Here is a 25,290-nt window from a genome sequence, read left to right as displayed (position 1 = left end):
GTCAATTAATATCTCTGTCCACTGGTTTCCTCATCTGCAAATTGATGAGGTTAAGATTAAGTGATACTAAGTTCCTTTGCAATTATTAGGCTATTGTATATTCTACTTGAATTAAATTCTCTGTACATTGTCAGTACCCCAGAGTCATTCTTTGGATAACTGTGGTCATGGTTTATTACAGATAGTCATCTCACTGACCAGCAAGGAATTAAATGCCTATTCCCAAGCTGGAGCTGTGGCAGAGGAAGTTTTGTCGTCAATTCGAACAGTCATAGCCTTTGGGGCCCAAGAGAAAGAAATTCAAAGGTCTGTCCCTTGAGTTATAACTATATATCTTGGTTTTATAAATATTTTGTTTTCCCCAAAGGCTAATATGTTATATTTTGTCTTTTTAAGGTATACACAAAATCTAAAAGATGCAAAGGACATTGGCATTAAAAAGGCTATAGCTTCGAAGCTCTCTCTTGGTGCCATGTACTTCTTTATGAATGGAACCTACGGACTGACTTTCTGGTATGGAACCTCCTTGATTCTGAGTGGAGAACCTGGCTACACCATCGGGACTGTCCTTGCTGTAAGTCTGGTCTGAGAACAGAAGTAACAGGCCTCGATAAATCTTTTCTTACCTAGAAAATAATAAACATTTCTCTTTGAACAACATTGGATATTCAAAGATAAATGTTTTTAATAAATATTTGTTTCTTTCAAATGACTTGCATACACCTTTAAATTATAGTTATGAATGCCGGGATATAGTCATCCAGCCTATCTTCTAAAAGCATTATACTGTTAGAAGAATCATAATATAATTTTCACTGGGAGATAGTTTCCTTAATGCAGCAGTCACAAAGGCCGGTCTCTGGGGAGACTTCTTTCCGGTCTTTCTGAGACACACTGGGACCCTGCAGTCACCTTGCTAAGCGTCTTCCCTCTGGAAATGCCGTGTACATTGGACCCTCCTGCCTGTCCTCTATGCATATAGTAATGTTTAAAACAGACTAAAAGCTCCGTCCAACATCACAATTTAGAATTCTTTAAACTCTTCGGAATTATGCATTAAATTTGAATGTATTCAGTTATCCTCCCAAGTTTCAACAATCAAAAGATTATTTCAGGATTAAGAACTATTTACCTTGCTGAACTGACTTGATCTGGTCTCTATACATCAATTCATGTCTGGCTCTTCCACACTATGTAGATTTCTCTTATTTCACATAAAGTCATCTTTTGAATTTGAGATTTACATAGTTAAGATTTTAAGCTATTCATTTATTTCATATAAATGGAAACTTGGGCACAAAGAATATGGGGCGCGCCTGACCAGGCGGTGGCGCAGTGGATAGAGCGTCGGACTGGGATGCAGAAGACCCAGGTTCGAGACCCCGAGGTCGCCAGCTTGAGCACAAGCTCACCTGACTTGAGCAAAGCTCACCAGCTTGAGCCCAAGGTCGCTGGCTCGAGCAAGGGGTTACTCGGTCTGCTGAAGGCCCACGATCAAGGCACATAAGAGAAAGCAATCAATGAACAACTAAAGTGTTGTAACGTGCAACGAAAAACTAATGATTGATGCTTCTCATCTCTCCATTCTTGTCTGTCTGTTCCTGTCTATCCCTCTCTCTGACTCTCTCTCTGTCTCTGTAAAAAAAAAAAAATATGGGGCACATCCTTGCTCCTCAATTTCTGTGTGACTAGGCAAACAACTTGCTAAGCCTCAGTTTCCTCAGCTGTACGTAGGGAAAATAGCACCTAGTTTGTGGGTTTCTTTCCTTATTTGACCTTTTGCAGAGATGTGTCTATCTGAAAATGGACAGGTGTCCAGTAAGATAAGACTTCATAAATGTTTGGACAGAAATAGTACAATGTCTCGAAGTTAGTGAGATCTAACACATTCTTTTCTTTAAAGGTCAAGGGGTTGACCACAAGGAGGGGAGTGCAGGTCACCTCCTCATCAACCCACCTCCTCATCAACCAGGCTCATATGGCTGGGCACTCCTCCATAAGCCAGTTTTCCTGCTCAGACCTCCCACAGGTGATAACGACAGGACTAGCGGACAATCAAAAGCTGTTCCACATTAGGAAAAAGAAAAACACACTTGATTTAACTTATATTTCCTTCATATTTGACAGCAGCTGCTATTCTCTCCTACCTGATTTTTCTAATGTCTGTCTGCCTCAACCACGTATATACTTAATTCTGTTTGCTGTCTTATATCAGTATAACCAAAGGAGGATAAATATTATTTTCTTTTGTTCTTACAGGTTTTCTTTAGTGTAATCCATAGTAGTTATTGCATTGGAACAGCAGCCCCTAACTTTGAAACCTTCACTATAGCCCGAGGAGCTGCCTTTAATATTTTCCAGGTTATTGATAAGGTAAGACTTCCAATTGCTTTGAAAGATGAGTAGCATTGCTGCAGGAAGGAAGCGCAAAATAGGCATACTCATTTCACTAAAACAAAAAGATGGGCAAAATTCATGTTGGGCAATTGGCTATGGAAAGAGAGATTGTTTTAATTCTTCTACAAAGATATTGTGTTTTATTTAAACCTTCCTGTCTAAATCAATACGCTTCTAAAGCAAAAAAGAAGACACTGTTAAAGAAAACCATCTTTAAACTATTTTATTTTAGAGTATAGATCATGTCAGCTTATTCCCTTGAAGATTCATAATGTTCTCTTCATTTTCCAAGAAACCTGCTATAGGTAACTTTTCAACAGCAGGTTATAAACCGGAATGCATAGAAGGAACTGTGGAATTTAGAAATGTTTCCTTCAGTTATCCATCAAGACCATCTGTTAAGGTACGTTAAAATTAATTATTGAATTGTACGGTTTTCTGATATCGTCTACTGGCTAAGATCTTCTCTTATGAGATAAACTTGGGGATATTTCACCAAGATTTAGCTACTTTTCTCAGAGACTTAAAGAGAGAGAGAGGGAAGAGGTAGTGGTTGGGAGGAGAGAAGGAAAAAGATCTGTAATGGACAAATAACTCTGGATGAGCTAGTTACATTTTGCAGCCTCTTTTCCATATTCAACTGGCTGAAGCCCCTTCCACTCCCTGGAGTTCCTTCACTCTATATTTGGAAGCAAACCAAAATGTCTGGGATTGATGTGCCACCTATTGGTTGTCCCTGGATGTTATCCCACTCAACATAACTCATTGCAGCCCAGTTTCTAACCGGGTGAATTACCCACAGGCTGTGCCTTTCTCTTCTGCCTCTCCCAGCGCGTTCCCTGCACGCGGGTCCTTGCCTTGGTTCCTTCCCCTCTCGCTTGTATGCATAGACGCACTCACGCATGCGCACACAGCACAGTTTAGAAAATGTCTGTCTCTTCTAGTCTTCCTCCTTTAATTTCATTGTGTATGTATCTAAAAAAGGAGTTAAAGATTGCAAAGAGTAACTACAAATAAGTACCTGTTATATAGAAAATGACATGATTTTAAGTGAAACTAATAAAATTGTTAATGTCATCAATCTCTAATGCCTTTTAAAGTATACAAATGTCCCCTAAATAATTTGTATCCTGAAAGATCTACCTAATCCTACTTCCTTATTTTTCTCTAAGTCTTTGATTGAAATTCTCTTTTCTAAGCTCTTTATTTTTTTTTAATTTCTTGTTACTTAATTACCATTATTACAGTAATATTGTCTTCTACCATTTTCATAATAAAGCACTGCAACTAAATTTGTGTTGCCTTCCTGGGAATTTAAGCACCAATTGTGCTATTATATTGCATAGTAAAGTGCTCTCTGGGTTTTAAAAAACTATTTTTTAAATGAACTTTTGAACATAGAACTATTTGTTCAGCTGAAGAATAAATAATTTTAAAAAGGAACAAATTCACTCATTTTAAATAAAACATAAATTCTTCTAAGGGAAGAACAGTAAAAGTGCAGGTGGGAGAGAGGCCCTCCCACTGGGGTCCTGATTTCTCACCTCCTTTAGAGGATTTTTCTCTGCTTGGCCCTTTGAAGGTTTTATGTTTGGCTATTTGATGGGCCTGTTTCTTTACAAATGGGGACATCAAAGTGAGAGAATCCAAGGAAAGATTCCGTGCTTCGGGCTGAATACATACAAATGCAAGCAAAGATAGGTGAGAGTTTCTCAAAAGGGTTGCTGTTGTCATTTGGGGAGGTTACTCTCACATTGCAGGTCCCTCTGACAGTAAATGCCGGTAGCAATCCCCAGTTATGAGACAATTTTGAAGTGCTTCCTCTAAGTTGAAATGTGCCCATGAAACCCACCACCACAAGAGGGAAGGTTTCTGTTGGTGGAATCTCAGTGAGGGGAGTCCCTAGGAAGTTTTAACAGTTGTCTTACTTTGGAATACATTTTGCAATAATGTCAAATATATTCCAAGGAGGAGAACTTTCTTGAATCTGGCAAGATTTCATTCAGATATTGCAAATTAAAAGGTAAAATTTGTACTAACTTGGTAGTCATGAAATTCATATAAAGTATTTCAGCTGAAAATACAGTTTGCTGTCGCTAGTTAATACTTAATGAGTACTCTTAGATTTCTTCTTCATATAGAGAGATGATGAGAGATTCTTTTACCCTTATTTTCCAAAATTATGTATGTTATTATTATACGTGTCTGTGAAACAAACATAACAAAATCTAAATTTATTTTTAAGTACCACAGAAGAATCTGTTTTATGTTAATTACATTAAATTCCTGAGAATATGTAAACTATATTCTCACTTATCCTAGTTTTATAGAATTTCTTTTCATACGTTCCCATAGATTCTGAAAGGTCTGAATCTCAAAATTAAGTCTGGAGAGAGAGTAGCCTTGGTCGGTCCCAATGGCAGTGGGAAGAGTACAGCAGTCCAGCTTCTGCAGAGGTTATACGATCCCGAAGACGGCTTTGTAAGTGCACCTGGCAATATTACACAGTCTACAAAAAGAGATTTGGAAATACCACCTATTACAAAGATCTTACAGCTATGGCAACTTGTAACTTTTAACAGTGGAGCTTGGAGAGAAGCAAAATTGTTGTTTTTTCTAGCATGTTCATTTATTCAACAAATATTTCTTGAGCACCTACCAGTGCCAGGCATTGCTGTAGGTGCTGGGCATGTATTAGTGAACAAAGCATAAAAACCTTTGCCCTCATCAAGTTTACATTCTAACAAGTAGAGATAGCAAATAAAATAAATAAATTATATAGTAGGTTAGAAGGAATTAAATGCGGTGGAGAAAAATAACATAGTAATTTGTAACACCCAGAACTTACCAAGAATTTCAGTTTCTCAAAACATCCCAGAAGAATGACATCTGGAGATAATATACTCTCTCATTGTTTTCTGTCACCCATAGTGCTGCACTTAATTTTCTCACCCTTGTACATGGCATAGAGAAGGAGACTATGCTAGTCACAGAAGCATGATTTTTAATGCTTCTATTCAAAGTTTCAGCCATTATTTTTAAAAGCAAATCTACTCTCCAATAGCCTGGTTTGACTTATATTTGACTTCTTAAGTAAGTCTTCATTTTGAGCCTACTGTAACCATATATTCATGCTAATATTGAATAAGTGATTGGATAACCATTCCATATAATTATATAATGCAGTAGCACAGAATACCTTTGCCTAAACAGAGTATCGGAGATGGGTAGAGAGACTCCATGAGTTATAATCATCAAACGTTTGCTTCTGTCTTTGGAATATGTTGGGATAATTGGTAATAGCACTATCAATGGAGAAGACAAATTCATTTACTATTATTTATAGCATTGAATAGGAGACACTTTTGCCTTTTGTAGAGGAGAGAGGTGTTAAAGGATAACATCCCACTTTTTTCCTAGGAAAGGATATTTCCTAGAAAAAAAAATGCAAAGATCACATTAGTCTTAAGAAGGTTATTACATGTGTCTACATGATAACATTGTGGCTCCTTAGGTATATATGATTATAATACCTAATTTATGGATGTTAGAAGGAAGATATTTAGGTAATGTGGTGAGATTTTAAGCCAATTTAAGTTCTCTTGGTTCCTGTCTACCAGAAAAAGCTTCTTAACAATATAAATGCTATAAATATTTTTATCAAAATTACTCAGTCTTGGCCCTGGCCGGTTGGCTCAGTGGTAGAGCATCGGCCTGGCGTGCAGAAGTCCCTGGTTTGATTCCCGGCCAGGGCACACAGGAGAAGCGCCCATTTGCTTCTCCACCCCTCCCCCTCTCCTTCCTCTCTGTCTCTCTCTTCCCCTCCTGCAGCCAAGGCTCCATTGGAGCAAAGATGGCCCGGGCGCTGGGGATGGCTCTGTGGCCTCTGCCTCAGGCACTAGAGTGGCTCTGGTCGCAACATAGCTACGCCCCAGATGGGCAGGGCATCGCCCCCTGGTGGGCAGAGCATCGCCCCCTGGTGGGCGTGCCGGGTGGATCCTGGTCGGGCGCATGCGGGAGACTGTCTGACTATCTCTCCCCGTTTCCAGCTTCAGAAAAATACAAAAAAAGTAAATAAATAAAAATTAGTCAGTCTTTGATTCCTGAAAAGCCATGCTTCTCAGCTTATGTTTTGGGCTAGTAAAAATGATATAAGCACAATGCAGTGAAAGGCATTCCAACGTGACTTATTCCTTTGGACTGGCAGATCACAGTGGATGGGAATGACATCAGAACTTTAAATGTGCAGCATTATCGAGAACATATTGGAGTGGTCAACCAAGAGCCCGTTTTGTTTGGGACTACCATTAATAATAATATTAAATATGGACGAGACGGCATGACTGATGAAGAGATTGAGAAAGCAGCAAAGGAAGCGAATGCTTATGATTTCATAATGGAATTTCCTAATGTAAGTACACTGTGTAGCCTGTGTCCTTAGGTAAGAGCTAAAGCACTAGGATATTCCAAAATAAAATAACAAAGCAGTAACTTCTACAGAGTAGGGGGATGTGGCTAATTTTTGAGTTGCCCTAAAGGAAACATCTGTAAGTGAGAGAGCACGGTAACAACTAAAAGAAATTCGTCATCAAAAGATAAGTTTAAAAAAATCATATTTAGTTCTAATTGGTTTTCACTTTAAATGACAAAGAAAAAAATAACAGATTATGTATGAGACAAAATCATCATTTCAAACTGAGAAATGATGTCTCCCAAATGCTGGTTTGCAAGGCCATCTTGTGGCTGAGAGTGGGAATGTCACACAAAATATTGAGATTGGTTCTGTGATAAGGCAAAAGAAAAACTAGGATTGTGTTTTTAGAAACACATGGAGCTAATATTGGACAAGAAGGTGAAATCATACTTGAAAATAAATATAATAAACTAAAATTTTTTATATTAGGACGTATCTAAATGGGTATTTAGAATTGATTGATGTAAAACAATTTCTTTGCATTTCCCAAAGTAAGTGTTCATCAGTAGCACCTGAAATTGTTGCAGGGAGTACCTGTGAAATATGAAAAGATAAGATTTTAAATTAAAATACAGAAAAAAATTCCACCATCCCTGAAGGCAACAATAATGAAAAAGTATATTTTCATAGGTATATTTTACAAACCACTCTCCATTGTTTATAATATTTTTGTTCTTTTCTTTTGTTTTTCTTTTTATAAAAATTTTCGTTATACCAGTAAATACTTGCCATCCTCATTATTTAGTGATAATTAAGATAGCAAACTCATTAAAGACTTTACATTATTCTTTGCCTTATGGTTTAGGAAAACACAGACTTCCTTTTTTGACCTTTTGACACTTACAATGACTTTCCTTTCTCAAATACCAGTCATCTTCAGTTTCCTACTTGGAATTAGGGAGCTTTCTGGTACCTTTTAAATTACACCTAAGTTACTACTTGCTTTTACTAAAGGTCTCATATTTATACAAAGATATCCTTGCTATAAATAGAACAATAAACCCTAAAGATATAATCCAAAGAACAAATTAAAGAAACTGACTTTTAATGATGGAAACTAAATTTCACAAGCCATGCTTATCCAGAAAAATAAGAATAAGCACAATAATAAACAAAAATTCCAAAAAGTGGTTCATTCACATAGGTAAAAAAATTAAAGAACTATGCTGGAAAAAAAAAAGAAGAAAAGAAAATATCATTACTTTTATAATACTTCTATGATATACAGGTACTTTTAAATTAATATACACTGCTCACAAACATTAGGGATCCGGGAACATGCAGATACTCCAGGACTTTCAGCCTTTTTTTGTTTTGTTTTGTTTTGTTTGTTGTTGTTTTTTATTTTTTTTTTACAGAGGCAGAGATAGACAGGGACAGACAGACAGAAACGGAGAGAGATGAGAAGCATCAATCATTCGTTTTTCGTTGCGCGTTGCGACTTCTTAGTTGTTCATTGATTGCTTTCTCATATGTGCCTTGACGCGGGCCTTCAGCAGACCGAGTAACCCCTTGCTGGAGCCAGGGACCCTGGGTCCAAAATGGTGAGCTTTTTTGCTCAAGCCAGACAAGCCTGCGCTCAAGCTGGCGACCTCGGGGTCTTGAACCTGGGTCCTTCTGCATCCCAGGCCGATGCTCTATCCACTGCGCCACCACCTGGTCAGGCACTTTCAGCCTTTTGTAGAGTGCATTTTCACCAATGAAATAAAAGTTGGTTTTGCATCTCATTTGCATAATCGAACAATGTTCTTTGACTTGTCGTTTGCTTTTCTGATGTTCCTGATTAATTTAAAAAATCAAATGCTTCTTTTTTTTTATCACTTCATATTCATTTTGAAATTTTTGTGAGCAGTATATTAGGATTAACTAATACCTGCTAGCCTTTTCTAATAAACAACTATAAGTCTGATTGAAATAGGATATTTGCTTCCAAGTACTGGATGAAAGGTAGCATTAAACTGTGATTCATGAGAGAAAGGAAGCTCATAAAGAAAGTCCATGAATTTGCAGCATTCTGCCTGGGAACAAATTTCTGACCACATCTCTGGGAACTGGAATCCAGACAGAACATGGCAGTCCACCGAGCTGAAAGACAGAGATAAAATGTCAGGGCAGCTTAAGCAAATGGAGAGGCAGTGAACGAGCCGTGGAGTTGAGACAAGCGGCAGACGTCCACACAGGCATCCCTTGGGAATCCCTAAGTATGTATATAAGACTACCAGATGCTTACCAGAGAGCAGCTGCTACAAAGCTGAGAGTAGAACGGAGATGCTAGAAGTGCATCCAGCAGGATGATGGGGATGTGGGAAGCACGGCCTAGCCAGACTGGGGGGATCACATTAACAACTTTCTACTACCTCAGGCATAGAGCTGAGACACCAGTAAAAGCTACACCTTAGCAGTCAAGACCACACCTTAGAGTAGAGCTGACTCTAGATCTGCCCTAACAAATCCTGAAACCAAGCCATGACAAGATCCCCAAAGGAGACAGAACTTGGAGGTTGGGTCTGGCCAAGTTTCAAGACTCTCTAAATTCACTCCTTGTTAACAAAACATAAAACCAAGATTACACAAGTTCAAGGTGATAAGTCAATATCTGAATTGCCTATTAGAACAAAAATCAGCATTTTTCTCCAAAAGAAAACAAATCTAAGGTCTCTCTCCAACATATTGTGCATGGGATTGAGTACATCTTCTAAAATAACTAGACAGGCAAAAAAAAAAAAATTATGATCCACAACAAGCAAGTAAACATACTCTACATGTTTATGTACTTTAAAAAGCTTCAAAATGAGGGAGGCAGAAAAGACACCTGAAAGGAGAAATAGACAAATCCACAATTTTAGTTGAAGTCTTTAGTACTTTACAAAACAAATAGGCAGAAAGTAAGAATATAGATGACTAGAACAATACTGTCAACCAAATAGATCTACCTGACGTTTATAGAAAACTCGACCCAATAACCACAAAAATACATAGTTAAGTGCACATGAAATGTCCAGAGATAAACAATGTTATGACCATTAAAATAAAAATTAATACCATTGCAATTTCAAAGGAAACATAAAATATATTCAGTCCATAAGAGAATTAAATCATAGAAATCAATAACAGAAATATATCTGGAAAACCCACAAATATTTGAAAATTAACCCATTTCTAAATAATCTATAACTCAAAGAGGAAATTTCAAGGAAAATTACAGGTTATTTTGTACTAAATAAAAATAAAAATGTGGCCTGACCAGGCGGTGGTGCAATGGATAGAGCGTTGGACTGGGATGCCAGTGACCCAGTTCGAGACCCCGAGGTCGCCAGCTTGAGCATGGGCTCATCTGGCTTGAGCAAAAAGCACACCAGCTTGGACCCAAGGTCACTGGCTCGAGCAAGGGGTTACTCCATCTGCTGAAAGCCCACGGTCAAGGCACATATGAGAAAGCAATCAATGAACAACTAAGGTGTCCAATGAAAAACTGATGATTGATGCTTCTCATCTCTCTCCATTCCTGTCTGTCTGTCCCTGTCTATCCCTCTCTCTGACTCTCTCTGTCCCTGTAAAAAATTTTTTAAAAATAAATAAATAAATAAAATACAATGTATCAATAATGGTGGGATACAGTTAAACACTACCTCAAGAGAAACTTACAGCATTTGATGGCTATTTTAGAAAAGAAAAACGACCCAAAATCTGTAAACTAAGTTTTCACCTTGAGAAACTAAAATAAAAAGAGCACATCAAACCTCAAGCAAGCAGAAGAATGGAAATAATAGAGATTAGAGTGGCAATTAATAAAATCAAATATGGAAAAGTGAAATGTTAGGAGCAATCATTGAAACTAAAATCTTGTTCTTTGAGAAGATCAATAAAGTAAGTAAAACTATAGCAGGGCTGATGAAGAAACAACAAAAAGGAAGAAACTATCAATATGAGGAAAGAAAGAAGGTACATCACTGTTGATCCCAAAGACATTAAAAGGAACACTATGAACAAGGCTCTGCCTATAAATTTGACAACTTGATGATGGTCAATTCCTTGAAAGACACAAACTACCAAAAATCCTTAAAAAGATGCAGATAATCTGTTATTGTGTAAGACCTGTAAGTATGAAAAAGAAAATCAACTAGATTTCTGAATAATAGTAATATTACAAATGAAATAAAAATTAAAAGTGGCATTCCCAATAGCATCAAAAAACATAACAGAGAGTAAATTTAATGAAAGATATGTAAATCTTCTTTGTGAAAATATCAAACATTACTAAGAGAAATTAAAGATCTAAATAAATAGGATGTACCTTACTCATTGATTCAGAGATTCAATATTTTTAAAGCTATGCATTCTTCCCTAATTGAGCTATAAATTTGATGCAATACCAATCAAAATCCCAGCATTGCGTGTGTGTGTGTGTGTGTGCACAGAAACTGACATACTGATTCCAAAATTGATTTGGAAATTTAAATGACTAAGAATAGCCAAAACAGTTTTGAAATATGAACAGTAAAGCTGGAAGACCTGGAATATCTCATTTTAAAGCAGCAGTAAAAGTAGTAATAGCATAAGAGTGAACAAGAAGATCAGTGGAGCACAACAGAGTCCAGAAATAGACCCACATATATCCTGTCAATTGGTTTTTCAAAAGGCCAATGTATTTCAAGGGGAGGAAGTCTTTTCAACAAATAGCACTAAAAAAATTTGGATAGCCCTATGGAAAAAAAAACTAAATGTGACCTTTACCTCACACCATACACACATATTAATTTGCCATGGATCTGAGACCAAATGTAAACACTGAAACTGTCAAACTTCAAAATTAAAAACTTAGGAGAAAATCTTTGTAACCTTGAGGTAAAGATTTCTTAGACAGAAATCAGGCGAGAAAACAATGATACCACTACGCTTGATTTAGAATGGCCAACATCCAGAACACTGACAGCAATACATGCTGGTGAGGACATAGAGCAACAGAAACTCTCATTCAACAGATGTTGCTGGACATACTTATCTCATTTTACTTATGGTGCAAGAATATTGCTAGTGGGAATGCAAAATGGCACAGCCCTTTTTGGAAACAGTTTGGTGGCTCCTTACAAAACCAAACATATTCCTGCCACATTATTCAGCAACTGTGCTCCTCGATCTTTACCCAAAGAAGTTGAAAATGTATGTCCACACAAAAACCTACACACATATGTTTACAGCAGCTTTATTATTTATTTATTTATTTATTTATTTTTATTAAGTGAAGGGTGAGGAGGCCAAGGCAGACTCCTGCATGCACCCTGACCAGGATCCACCCAGCAAGCCCCCTACCGGTGACGCTCTGCCCATCTGGGGCTACTTCTCTGTTGCTTGGCAACTGAGCTATTTTAGTACCTAAGGCGAAGCCACTGAGTCATCCTCAGCACCCGGGGCCAACTTGCTCAAACCATTTGAGCCATGGCTGAGGGAGGGGTCCAGAAGCAGATGGTTGCTTCTCCTGTGTGCCCTGACCAGGAATTGAACCTGGGACTTCCACATGCTGGGTTGATGCTCTGTCACGGAGCCAACCAGCCAGAGCCAGCAGCTTTATATACATATATAATTGTCAAAGCTGGAAGCATCCAAAATGTTCTTTACTAGGTTAGTAGATAAACTTTGGTACATCCAGACAATGGAATATTATTTAGCACTAAAAAGAAATGAGCTTTCAAGCTATGAAAAGACATGAATAAAACTTAAATGCATAGTACTAAATGAAAGAAGCCAGTTTTAAAAGTCTGCATGCTGTGTGATTTCAACTATATATCATTCTGGAAAAGGCAAGACTAAGGAGTCAGTAAAGAGATTAGTGGTTGCCAGGATTTGGGGAATGAGGGAGGTAGGTGAAAAGATAGAGCACAAACAATTTTGGGGCCTTAAAAATACTCTGTATGATACAATAATGATGGATATATGTCATTATATGTTTGTCAAAATCATACCCAGAGTGAAGTCTAATGTACACTGTGGACTTTGGGTGATTATGATGTGTCAATGTAGCCTCCCCTGTTGTAACAAATGTACCACTCTGGTGAGTGCTCATTTCCATAATGGATAAGTCTGTGCATATCTGGAAACAGGATATATGGGAAGTCTCTTTACCTTCCTCTCAGTTTTGCTGTGAGCCTAACATTGCTCTGTAAAAAGTCTTCTAAAAAAGTACATATTGCATGATTCCATTTATATAAAGTTCTGGAACTAGTCAAATTAATTTGTAGTGATTAAAATCACATCAGTGCTATCCTGAGGCAGGATGTGGGTTTTGATGAAAAGGGTCATGAGGAAACTTTCTGGGTTGATGGAATATATCTTTATTGGGGTGGTGATAGCATGGGTATACTCATTTGTCAAAACTCATAGAACTCTATCCTTAAAACGAGTGCATTTTATTGAGTGCATAAGTTTATGATACATAATTATTAAATTATTCCTTGATAAGGTGTGTGTGTGTGTGTATGTGTGTGTGTGTGTGTAGTATATAGTGACAAAGACAAAGAGAGGGACAGATAGGGACAAAAAGGCAGGAAGGGAGAGAGATGAGAAGCATCGATTCTTCGTTGTGGCTCCTTAGTTGTTCATTGATTGCTTTCTCACATGTGCCTTGACCCAGAGGGCTACAGCAGAGCTAGTGACCCCTTGCTCAAGCCAGTGACCTTGGGCTCAAGCCAGCAACTGTGGGTTCATGTCTATGATCCAATGCTCAAGCCAGCGAGCCTACGCTCAAGCTGGTGAGCCTGCACTCAAGCTGGATGAGCCTGCGCTCAAGCTGGTGAGCCTGCGCTCAAGCTGGATGAGCCAGTGCTCAAGCCGGCGCACCTCTAGGTTTCGAACTCCGGTCCTCTGCATCCCAGTCTGACACTCTACCCCCTGTGCCACCACCTGGTCAGGCAGGTTTACATTTTAAAAAAAACAAATTTGAAGATCAAACTCTAGAAATTAAAGTTTTAAAAAGGATATTTACATTTGTCTTTGAAGCAATGATGAATTTTGGATCAGGGATTTAATCCAACAGAATATTACTAACTATACTTCATTAGTTCCAGAAGTTACCTTTATCCTCAAATATCTAAAGATATCTACTTTGTTAAAGATTCATACACCAAAATAAGTATAAGAAGACCTAAAAAGCCTATCGAAATTGAAAAAAAGTTTTCAGGAGAAGTTTATTTTTGCAGTAATTTTTTTCATACTTTTTCAAAATATCCAGGAAAGAGAATGTGTATTATACATTAAATTACCCCCCAAAATTATGAATAGTCATTAAGTATGTGTTTGTATTACACTGTTCTTTTAAAGCTATCAAAATATTCTAAAAATTTCCTAAAAACTTTGAAAATTGGTTCAAATTATTAATCTTCTTTAAAATCCATGATTATTATTATATATATATATTCTCACTTTTTAATACCTAGCCACATTTTTCTTAGATTCTCTCTTTATTAGACTTTTTAAAAAATAGTTGTTTGTTTTTACCAAAAAATAAAAAAATCTAAGGTCAAAACCAGCCAGGCTGAACTAATGATTAAGCTGGTACCAAAGCATAACTGTAATTGTCATTTCCTTTTCTAATCATTTGATCATGCTCTCTTTTGTGTCTGTGCCCTTTTCTATTTTTCATTAGAAATTCAATACCTTGGTAGGGGAAAAAGGAGCTCAAATGAGTGGAGGACAGAAACAGAGAATCGCGATTGCTCGAGCTTTAGTTCGAAACCCAAAGATACTGATCTTAGATGAGGCTACATCCGCCCTAGACACAGAAAGCGAATCAGTTGTTCAAGCCGCACTGGAAAGGGTAAGTGAACAGACCCATTTCTTATTTTCATATACCCGGTTCAGCATTTTGAAATACAAGAAAGTATAGTGCCCGAGTGGAGTATTTATTAAACTTAGTGCCTTCCTTAATGTATGGGTGAAGGGGTTCACCCTTGTAAATTTTATGTGATGGTTATAGAAAATGATTTGGAGAAGAGAAGATGCTATAATTGGTGCTAAGAATACATTTGAGGCTGATATTTAGCAACGGTCCTATATAAACTTTCCTCCCAATAGGCCTGCAGTTTGTCCCTCTGCTCAGTAACCCCACACCACTGCCACCTTCATGACTTCAACCACATCCACTTTACCTTTTTCATACACACCTGTGAGGTTCTCTTCTCTGACAACTTTTCTTCCTTAGGACAATCCCAGAGTATGCTTTTTAACTTAATTGCACCTCAAGAGAAGCACACAGTGTTATTTGACCTGAACTTGAACTGTCTTATTCTAACAGCCCTGTGCCCTCACACTTGACACTGACCTTCTGCTTCCATGCTTCATGGCCACAGCGCAGTCATGACTGCACCAAACTGCACTGCATCGGGGAGGGTAGTTGATGGTGATGCTGTGAAACCAGCAATACTGTTTTCAATTGCCAAATCCTCTTTTTAATTATGGCCTCCAAACCCTTCAGAAGGCTTCATGGTGCATTTTACTTTGACTTTATTTGAAAATGTGTGGTGTTTTTCTCTCAGGGTAAATATAGGCTTTTCTTTTTAAATACTGACTTTGTGGGACCAGAAGTGTTTTCTGCCAGCCAGAGTGCCCATTGCTTATTGGAAATATATTTCTTACTATTATCAACTTGCAATCAGAGTGCACACATTTTTTTTTCCAAAGTGAGAAGTATGGAGGTAGAATGACAAACTCCCACATGCACCCCAACCAGGATTCACCTGGCAAGCCCCCTACTGGGCGATGCTCTGCCTATCTGGGGCCATTGCTCCATTGCTTGGCAACCAAGCTATTTTAGTGCCTGAGGTGAGGCAATGGAGCCATCCTCAGCAACTGGGGCCAACTTGCTCAAACTGAGCCATGGCTTCAAGAAGGGAAGAGAGAGACAGAAAGAGAGAAGAAAGACGGGAGGAGGTGGAGAAGCAGATGGTCAACTCTCCTGTGTGCCCTGACTGGAAATCAAACCCAGGACATCCACACTCGGTGTCGATGCTCTTCCATCAAACCCAGGACATCCACACTCGGTGTCGATGCTCTTCCATCAAACCCAGGACATCCACACTCGGTGTCGATGCTCTTCCACTGCGCCAACCAGCCAGAGCCAGAGTTCCTATAGTTTTTTACCCTTGTTTCCATCCCATGATGAGTGTGTCACATGTTGCACAAGATATTTCTTATTTTCATAAAATAAACAAGTGATAAGAATCATAGAAGTTGCCAGGGGCAGAGAGAAAAGGAGAGTAGTCAGTTATAGTATAAAGCAGTGGTCCCCAACCCCCGGGCCGCGGACCGGTATCGGTCCATGGACCATTTGGTACCGGTCCTCAGAGAAAGAATAAATAACTTACATTATTTTTGTTTTATTTATTTTTAAGTGTGAACGATGTTTTATTTTTTTTAAATGACCAGATTTCCTCTGTTACATCTGTCTAAGACTCACTCTTGACGCTTGTCTCGGTCATGTGATACATTTATCCGTCCCACCCTAAAGGCTGGTCCGTAAAAATATTTTCTGACATTAAACCAGTCCATGGCCCAAAAAAGGTTGGGACCACTGGTACAAAGGATGAAGAGTTCCAGTATGGGATGAAGAAAAAGTTCTTAAGGTGGTGGTGGCGATGGTTGCACAACAATGTGAATGTACTTAATGCCACTTAATTATACAATTAAAACTGTTTAAAAGTTAATATTATGCATATTTTACTACAAAAAAAATCAATGGCAATCTAAGCCTGAGTATAAAAGAATAGTGATATAAAAGAAATTAGTCTCTCGGATTGGGAGGACCCTACCCTTAAAAATGGTTAGAATGGTAAATTTCATGTTATACATACTTTATCAGCATTAATATATACCTTCTTCCCAAAACCACTGTGCCCTCTTGGGAAAGAAACTCAAGTCATACCCCAAATGGAGGCTCTTATGTCATTTTATCCCCTTAAACGGCTTATTTTGATCCTATTGTATATATAAGTACTGGATTTTGCTTTTACAGTGAATTGAATCATTATTACTTAGCAGGATATTCTAAAGTCTTAAAAAATATAATAAAAGCTTTAAAATATAGTAAAATATTTTCTGTGATAGAGATAAGTATGTCAGTGATTTCTGTAAATTTAAATTAGTCCTGTTTTGTTCTCCCTCATAATTAAGGAGAACTCCTATATATAAGGTATTGATTTTCCTAATTGCTACCATATAAAACATCTAGAATGTATTATTTATAGGTTAGTATTCTGGCATAGGTGACACATTTCTTTCTCCTGGAAGAAAGATGAGCTGATTTTTTTAGCATTTTTCTCTTCTTGCCCACCACTTCATCATTTACTTTTTCTTGTAAGTTTATCTGCAAATATTAGCTTGTTAATAAAAGTTAAATGAAGGAGAAAGGTATTAAATGACTATACATTATTTTATGAATGCCAATTGTTAACTTATTTAGAAGTGAGAATAAAGAGATTTCAGGCTATAAAAAGAAAACTTTGTAATATAGAGTATTATTCCTTGTTACTAATTAAGTAGTACACATGGTCTCATCAAGCAAAGACTTTAGATGTAGTGAATGTGTTTCCTCTTCTAAAGGCTCTCAATCTAGGCATATAGATATTCACAGGAGTAGATTTCTACAAGTTGAGCGGAACGGGTCAAGGAGTGGATGAGTCACTTATTAAATATGGCTCTAAGCGCCTGATATTTTGCTCTTTGTCATCCCATTTTACAAAAGAGAAAGTATTCTTGGACAGGTGAAGTGACCTGGCAGTAATTTGATATTGTTCAGCTACAGAACCAGTGTTGACCCAGAAGAATGTCAGGCCAATTGGCTTTTGTCATCATAGTGAGGTAGTTGAAACGCCGGAAATTCCATGTTTCCCATACAATTACCACAAAGACCTTCTTATAGCAGATGGTCAGTTAAAATTTGGTAGCTGAAAGAGGTGGGAATTTGTAAATGAACAGCGAGAGGTTTTTCAGACTGTATTTTTGGAGTACTGGGAACTAAGGTTTTCCAGGAGCCTCTCGAGGAGTAGAAGGAGGGTGGGGGGGGGGGAAATGAGCGGGGAGGGCTTCCCCACCACCAGTTCATACAGACCGCCCACCCACCAATGGGTGTGGGTTATTTTAAGTATATCAACTTTCCACATGTGCTATCATTGGTGAAAGGATTTTGCTTAAAATCCTTTAAAAAGCTTTTTTAAAAAAGAATTCGAAGACCACAGGCATATGTTGTCAGTGGACCCCAGTCCACCCAAGGCAACCATTTAAGTGGCAGTCAGTGGGAACTCGCGTCCTCATAGGTTTCCCACCCCCACACTCGCTGTGGGACTCCAGACCCCTGTTTACAGGCTTCCCCAGAGAGTATAGTATCCCTGTGAACTGACCAAGCAGTCAAATGCAGGCCCTCTCCAGTGCTCACAGCTTGGCCTTGTTCCTTCTTTTCCTGTTGCCACCTTTATTCAAGGCTCGTTACCACCACTGGGGAGAAGCTAGCTGGTCTCTTCAGGCCCTTATCTCTGCCCTAGCAATTCTCCAGGGGTCTTTTAAAGCACCCTCTATTTCAAAGTCCAAGCTAATTACCTGGTGATTTATGGTTGTGCATGGAATTGTGAAGTAATCTGAAAAATGCCAGCAAAGTGTCAAGTAGAGACCTATCTTCCTGTTGACCTTTCTTTGGTCAAATACCTAATTGTTTGGCTTTTAGCTTTGTATGAAGTTTGAAGGAGAAGAGATGCTAGGAAATTGTTTCAAATCTGTACTTTCTAGAGAAATAATAGCACCAAAGGTATATTGAAAATCTACCAAACCCACTGTGAGGCATCCAAAAAATTTTAAAAACAGTGGAATGGATTACACTACTCTTATCTCTATGGTAATTCTTGCTAATAGACAAAGCATCAGCTCAAATTTCTTTGATCAGTTTTCTAGGAGATTTTGGCATCCCAAATCTCTTCTGTTTTAAGTCTGAAACTGTGTGTTCCATTTTTGTTGTCATTCCCTGTGGATAGAACATCAGTTTTAGGCCACATGTACTACTGGACCAGTAAGCAATTTGTAGTACTCATCTGTGTTTCAGGTCTCCCAGGGATGACCATGCTTCATTGCTAAAATGTTCAGTGTTTTGAAAATCACTTTTCCATATATTTTCCCAGTTGTTTTCTCGGTTTCAGGTGAGAGGGTAAATCTTATTCTTGATATTTAACCTTGGTTGAAAGCAGAATCTGCTCTTTATTTTATACAATTGATTCTTCATTTTTTTTTTTTTTCTGTATTTTTCTGAAGCCAGAAACGGGGAGAGACAGTCAGACAGACTCCCGCATGCGCCTGACCGGGATCCACCTGGCACGCCCACCAGGGGGCGACGCTCTGCCCACCAGGGGGCGATGCTCTGCCCCTCTGGGGCATCACTCTATTGCGACCAGAGCCACTCTAGCGCCTGGGGCAGAGGCCAAGGAGCCATCCCCAGCGCCCGGGGCCATCTTTGCTCCAGTGGAGCCTCAGCTGGCTGTGGGAGGGGAAAAGAGAGACAGAGAGGAAGGAGAGGGGGAGGGGTGGAGAAGCAGATGGGCGCTTCTCCTGTGTGCCCTGGCGGGGAATCGAACCCAGGACTTCTGCACGCCAGGCTGACGCTCTACCACTGAGCCAACCGGCCAGGGCCTGATTCTTCATTTTTTGAGGCATTGCTTTGGTATTTTCCTTTTCCAATAGTTTTTATTTTTTTTTCTTTTTTATAAAATTTAGAAATCACCCATTTTTTAAATCATACATAATAAACTATCAGAGAGGATAGTTTATAAATACTGTTTAAATGAAGTATATATTACAGAATCAAAAGGGGTTTACTTTAGGTGATGGGTATACAACATAATCACAGTTCAAATGCTATAGAAAAAAATGTTTACCTGAAACCTGTGTACTCTAATTGATCAACGTCACCCTGTTAAAGTTAATTTTTTTAAAAATGGTTCTTTGGTATATATGCTTAGTACTGTAAATTCTAAGGATTGCAATTTTTATCATTACTTGCACTGCAACAGAGGGGATTTAAATAGGTCTACTTTGTTCACATGTAAAACTGTTGCAAGAGTGTACATTTGCATGAAGACCTTTCCTTAGTGCTAGTATAAAGTACAAGAAGAAGAAACTTGCAATGTATAAGGAGTAGCCAATGCAAAAGGCTTTAGTCACATTAACAGGAAGACATCTCACAGAGACAAAGCAGCGTTTATGGACTTTGAGTGTTCGAAGGGCCTGGGTTTGTGTTTCAGCATTGCCACCAACCTGCTAGGTGGGTCAGCACTATTGCTTAACTTATCTGAGAGGGAGTTTCCCAGCTCTCGAGAGGAATGAGCATACTTTCCCAATCAGCTTACAGGACTGTGTAAGCAAAACCAAATAGAGAAATGTGAATTACAGAACCTTTCAAAACCTAACATTCTTTAAAATATAACATTCTCAAAAGTATGAATTATATTTGACATCTGTAGTTAATAATTAACCTGTAATTTTGTTTGGCTTGTTGATGGATGACTATTTCTATGGTTTTCCTACTTCCTTTTTAAAAAGATAACAGAACTGACTGGTGTGTATCACCTGAAATTAAAATTTATATTATATATATAAATTTACTTACATATAAATATATATATATTCGTTGTCTTGAGAAAAATGACAATAAAATAGTTCAATTTGCACCATCTATAGTTATTTATTACAGCATCAATCATTTTTACCTTGATCATTTTATAGCCTCAGATCTCAAAACCATGGTAAGATCTGCCTATATGAAAAAATAGAAACCTAATAGAAAAAGACTTTAAAAGTTCTGTATCCATATATAAATACAGAGTGATGGGTAACTTTTAAAGAACAAAATTAGGACCTGGCCGGTTGGCTCAGTGGTAGAGCGTCGGCCTGGCGTGCAGGGGTCCCGGGTTCGATTCCCGGCCAGGGCACACAGGGGAAGCGCCCATCTGCTTCTCCACCCCTCCCCCTCTCCTTCCTCTCTGTCTCTCTCTTCCCCTCCCTCAGCCGAGGCTCCATTGGAGCAAAGATGGCCCGGGTGCTGGGGATGGCTCCTTGGCCTCTGCCCCAGGCGCTAGAGTGGCTCTGGTCACGACAGAGCGGCCCCCCGGAGGGGCAGAGCGTCGCCCCCTGGTGGGCAGAGCGTCGCCCCCTGGTGGGCGTGCTGGGTGGATCCCGGTCGGGTGCATGCGGGAGTCTGTCTGACTGTCTCTCCCCATTTCTAGCTTCAGAAAAATACAAAAAAAAAAAAAAGAACAAAATTATTTATGTACACTGTTTCCCTGTTCAGAAACCTCCAATAAATTCTATTCCTTATAGAGGAAACATTCCTTAACATTGCTTTACATGAACTAGCCCTAAATTCTATTCCTAGCCCCATAAGCTTCTGTTTTCTACAACCTCTGCTATATGTGACCTCAGTAGTCTTCACAAATCTATATTCTTTTAGGACCAACTGCCTGGTCTTGCTGTATTCTCTATTATAATTGTCCCTCTTCTCTTTTTCCCACTTGGCAAACTCTTATCCATTCATTAAGACTCAAAAAGCATCGATTTGGCAGTCTTTCTCTTTTCAACTAAACAATCACTTCTGTGCAAGTATAGTATTTTTATATAATTCTATTACAGGTTTATTACTTCATTATAATTATTTTCTGCCTCCCATATTAGTTCTCTAAAGGACAAAGGCCTTAACTTATCTTTGAAATTGACCAGTAAACAGTCAAGGGTCTGCAGCTTAAAGATACACACATCATGGGTGTGTATGTGTATACGAATGCATATATTCCTGACATAACCGTATCTGTGTTTGACATTTATAGATATACAGTATATTCCAAAAACCAGTATTAATAACAGTATCTGCTAAATGCAGAAACCTAGTTTTGATGAGTTATAGTGTATTTACCCCCAATACTATTTCCCTAGTAATAGTATTAAATTAAAGTCCAGGTAGAACACCCAATTTAGGTAGTAACCACTTCTCTCTTGCCATTTTTAAACTGAGTGATATATGATTCCTCTTTGATTTTCCTGGCCATAGACTATAAATTCAGAAGGTTTTAAGTTATCATTACATGACCATATCTCCCAGTTCTCCCAAGAAAGTTCCAGTTTGCACCTGTGTCCTACTCAAGAGTGTCCTGATTTGGATGATACTTGAGATAATCACCTTAACATAAACTAAATATATCAAACTATACTTTTCTTCTTTATTTTAAAGAAGGTACTATTAAAATAGTAAAAAAAAAAAAAGGCCTGTGATAATAACAGTGTAACTGTTCAGTTTTTTGTAACATCTATTTGTTGCTCATGTATCTGTAAATATGTTACTCATAGGAGAAGTTTTTAAAATAAAACATATTTATATTTTTCCAAATTATTTAACTTCCTTACTTTTAAACAAACATGTAATACATGTACATTAAATAAAATTGAGAAAAATAAGATAAGAATATAACTCATAGGCCAAATAATTATATATAGGTACTATTAACATTTTAATATATTTCTAAAAATATATATTAATATTTTATATTAAGCCCTGGCCGGTTGGCTCAGCGGTAGAGCGTTGGCCTAGCGTGCGGAGGACCTGGGTTCGATTCCCGGCCAGGGCACACAGGAGAAGCGCCCATTTGCTTCTCCACCCCTCCGCCGCGCCTTCCTCTCTGTCTCTCTCTTCCCCTCCTGCAGCCAAGGCTCCATTGGAGCAAAGATGGCCCGGGCGCTGGGGATGGCTCTGTGGCCTCTGCCTCAGGTGCTAAGTGGCTCTGGTCGCAACATGGCGACACCCAGGATGGGCAGAGCATCGCCCCCTGGTGGGCAGAGCGTCGCCCCTGGTGGGCGTGCCGGGTGGATCCTGGTCGGGTGCATGCGGGAGTCTGTCTGACTGTCTCTCCCTGTTTCCAGCTTCAGAAAAATGCAAAAAAAAAAAAAAAAATTTATATTAATATATTTATATAAATACATATTTATATATAAATATATTGTGTTTATATATAATATATATTTACATATTATATATTAAATACATAATAAATATATATTTAGATATGATGTATCTAAAATATATTAATATTTTAATATATTTCTACATAGGTATCTTTTCCTATGGATATATTTTTAGCATAGTTATAACATGATGCATGTATTTTTCCTATATTTTTCCAGATAACATTATATCACAAATCAGTTTCCACATTGTTATTTAATCTTAATCAGTTTTCTTCATTATAGACTTGGATTAGCAGAGTTTGAAAGAAATTCTCGTCTGCTTCATTGAGAATATATATTGCAATGGAGAGACCCTTTCCAGAGAATAGAGAACACCATACCAGATTCTATTACCAGTCCTTCCAGTGATTAGATGAAGCCTTGAGCAAGCCTCTTGACTTCTTTGAGCTCCAGTTTCCTTCTCTGTAATGGATAAGAATAAAAATAATAACAGTACAAGTAAATATCAGAAATATGTCAGTCTTATAGTATTAATAATAACAATATTAGCTATCAGTTATTAAGTATCCAGAAAATTTTTAGTGTGCTTACAGTAAGCCAAAAGTATCAGATATTGTGCTAGACATTTACAAAAACTACATTAATTCAAGAATAATCAAGGTAATCTTGTAACGGAACAATAAAGTTGAAAGACTTAGATTAAGATACGAAGGTCTGTTTTAATTCCATATTAGTTAAGTGTAGTATTGTTGCAATAATAGATAAAATGAATAGAACAGGAACAGTATGCAGAATACAAAAAGAGGCACAAAGTAATGATCACTTGATTTAATGACAAAGAGAGCTCTGCCGTACAACAGAGAAAGGATGGCTTATTCAAAAAATGCTGCTGGGACAATTGGTTCACTTACATTAGTCCCCTTATGTGCAGGGATACATTCCAAGACCCCCAGTGGATGCCTGAAACTGTCGCTAGTACCAAACCCTTACATACACTATGCTTTTTCTGAAATATACACACATATGATAAAGTTCAATTTATAAGTTAGGCACAGTAAGAGATTAACAACAACTAATAATAAAATAGAACAATTCTAACAATATACTGTAATAAAAGTTATCATGAATGTGGTCTTTCTTAAAAATGTCTTTTGAATTGTTTATTTTTGGAACTTTTTAATATTTTCAGACGACAGTTGACTGAGAGTAACTGAAACCACAAAAGTGAAACCTTGGATAAGGAGATACTATTGTATGGGGAATGTACATTGACTCCTGCTTGACATCACACACAATTTCTGATGAATTCAGGATGTAAATAGGAAAGACAAGGAATAAAGATTGTAAGGTAAAAGATAGAAAAGAATCCACGTGACATTAGAGCAAAGATTTCTTAAATAGGACACAAAAATATCATAAATTGTAAGAGAAAATCTGATCAGTTAGGCTCCACTAAAATTTTTAAATTATATTCATCAAAAGACATTATTAAGAAAGTGAAAAGACAACCATTTAGACGGGAAAAGTAGTTGTAATACATAGTACCTGACAAAGTCCTCATATATAGGATATATAAACAACTCCTGAAAATTGACTAGAAAAAGAGTTCCAATAGAAAAATGAGCAAAAACCTACAATTCACAAGAGAGAATAGTCAAATTGTCACTGACAATATGAAAAGTTGTTCAACATTATAAGTCATCAGGGAAAAGCAAATAAACCCCACAATATGATAGTACTCACCTACCAGACAAAGACAGAAAGTACCCAGTGCTGGTGAGAAAGAGTAACCAAAACACCTGCACTTTCAGAGGTTTATAAACTAAGACAACTGCTTTGAAAAGTTGTTTGGCAGAATCTAAAAAAGCTGAGAATATGACTTGGCAATTCCTCTCCTAGGTACATAGCTAGCAGAACTGTGTGCATGTGTTCACCAAATAAACATGTATAATAGTCTATTCATTGTAGAAAAAAACCTGAAACTACCCAAATATCAAATAGCAGTGAGGTGGGTAAATAAATTCTGGTACAGTTGCACAATGGAGTGCTATTCAGCAACAAGAATGAACTATTCACAATTATATACAACAAGCTAGATGAATCTCAAAAACATAACAGTAAACAAAAATGCCCAGATATAGAAAGATATATACTACTTGATTCTATTTATATAAAATATCAAAAAGAAAGTCAAAACTACATCTATGCTGCTAGAAGTCAGGATGGTGGTTACCACTAGTGTTGGTGAGCTGGACAACAGAGATGGGAAGAGAGCCTGAGAGTTTCAGCGTGCTCAAAATGACCTGTCTCTTAACCTGAGTACGATGCTTCTGCATATATTCAGTTTGTGAAAGTGCATTGATCTGTACACTTGTGGGTACTTTTCCATATGTATATGGTTCTTGAAAAATTGTAAAAAACATATATAACCTTGAATT

General features: G+C 37.8%; 1 protein-coding gene across 1 annotated transcript in view; it reads left to right on the top strand.

Annotated features, from left to right (window-relative positions):
• ABCB5 (ATP binding cassette subfamily B member 5) overlaps positions 1 to 25,290 on the top strand; it is a 71,035-nt gene that overhangs the window by 10,848 nt on the left and 34,897 nt on the right. Inside the window, exons 7-13 of the mRNA XM_066353839.1 lie at positions 182 to 306; positions 397 to 574; positions 2,260 to 2,373; positions 2,690 to 2,800; positions 4,753 to 4,878; positions 6,605 to 6,808; positions 14,511 to 14,681. Of these exons, the coding sequence (XP_066209936.1) occupies positions 182 to 306; positions 397 to 574; positions 2,260 to 2,373; positions 2,690 to 2,800; positions 4,753 to 4,878; positions 6,605 to 6,808; positions 14,511 to 14,681 (1,029 nt within the window). The remainder of the gene's footprint in view (positions 1 to 181; positions 307 to 396; positions 575 to 2,259; positions 2,374 to 2,689; positions 2,801 to 4,752; positions 4,879 to 6,604; positions 6,809 to 14,510; positions 14,682 to 25,290) is intronic.

Source organism: Saccopteryx leptura, chromosome 12, assembly GCF_036850995.1.
Source record: "Saccopteryx leptura isolate mSacLep1 chromosome 12, mSacLep1_pri_phased_curated, whole genome shotgun sequence".
Lineage (NCBI taxonomy): Eukaryota > Metazoa > Chordata > Mammalia > Chiroptera > Emballonuridae > Saccopteryx > Saccopteryx leptura.
The sequence above is the reverse complement of the archived record's forward strand: the minus strand, read 5'-3'. Positions and strand labels throughout refer to the sequence as shown.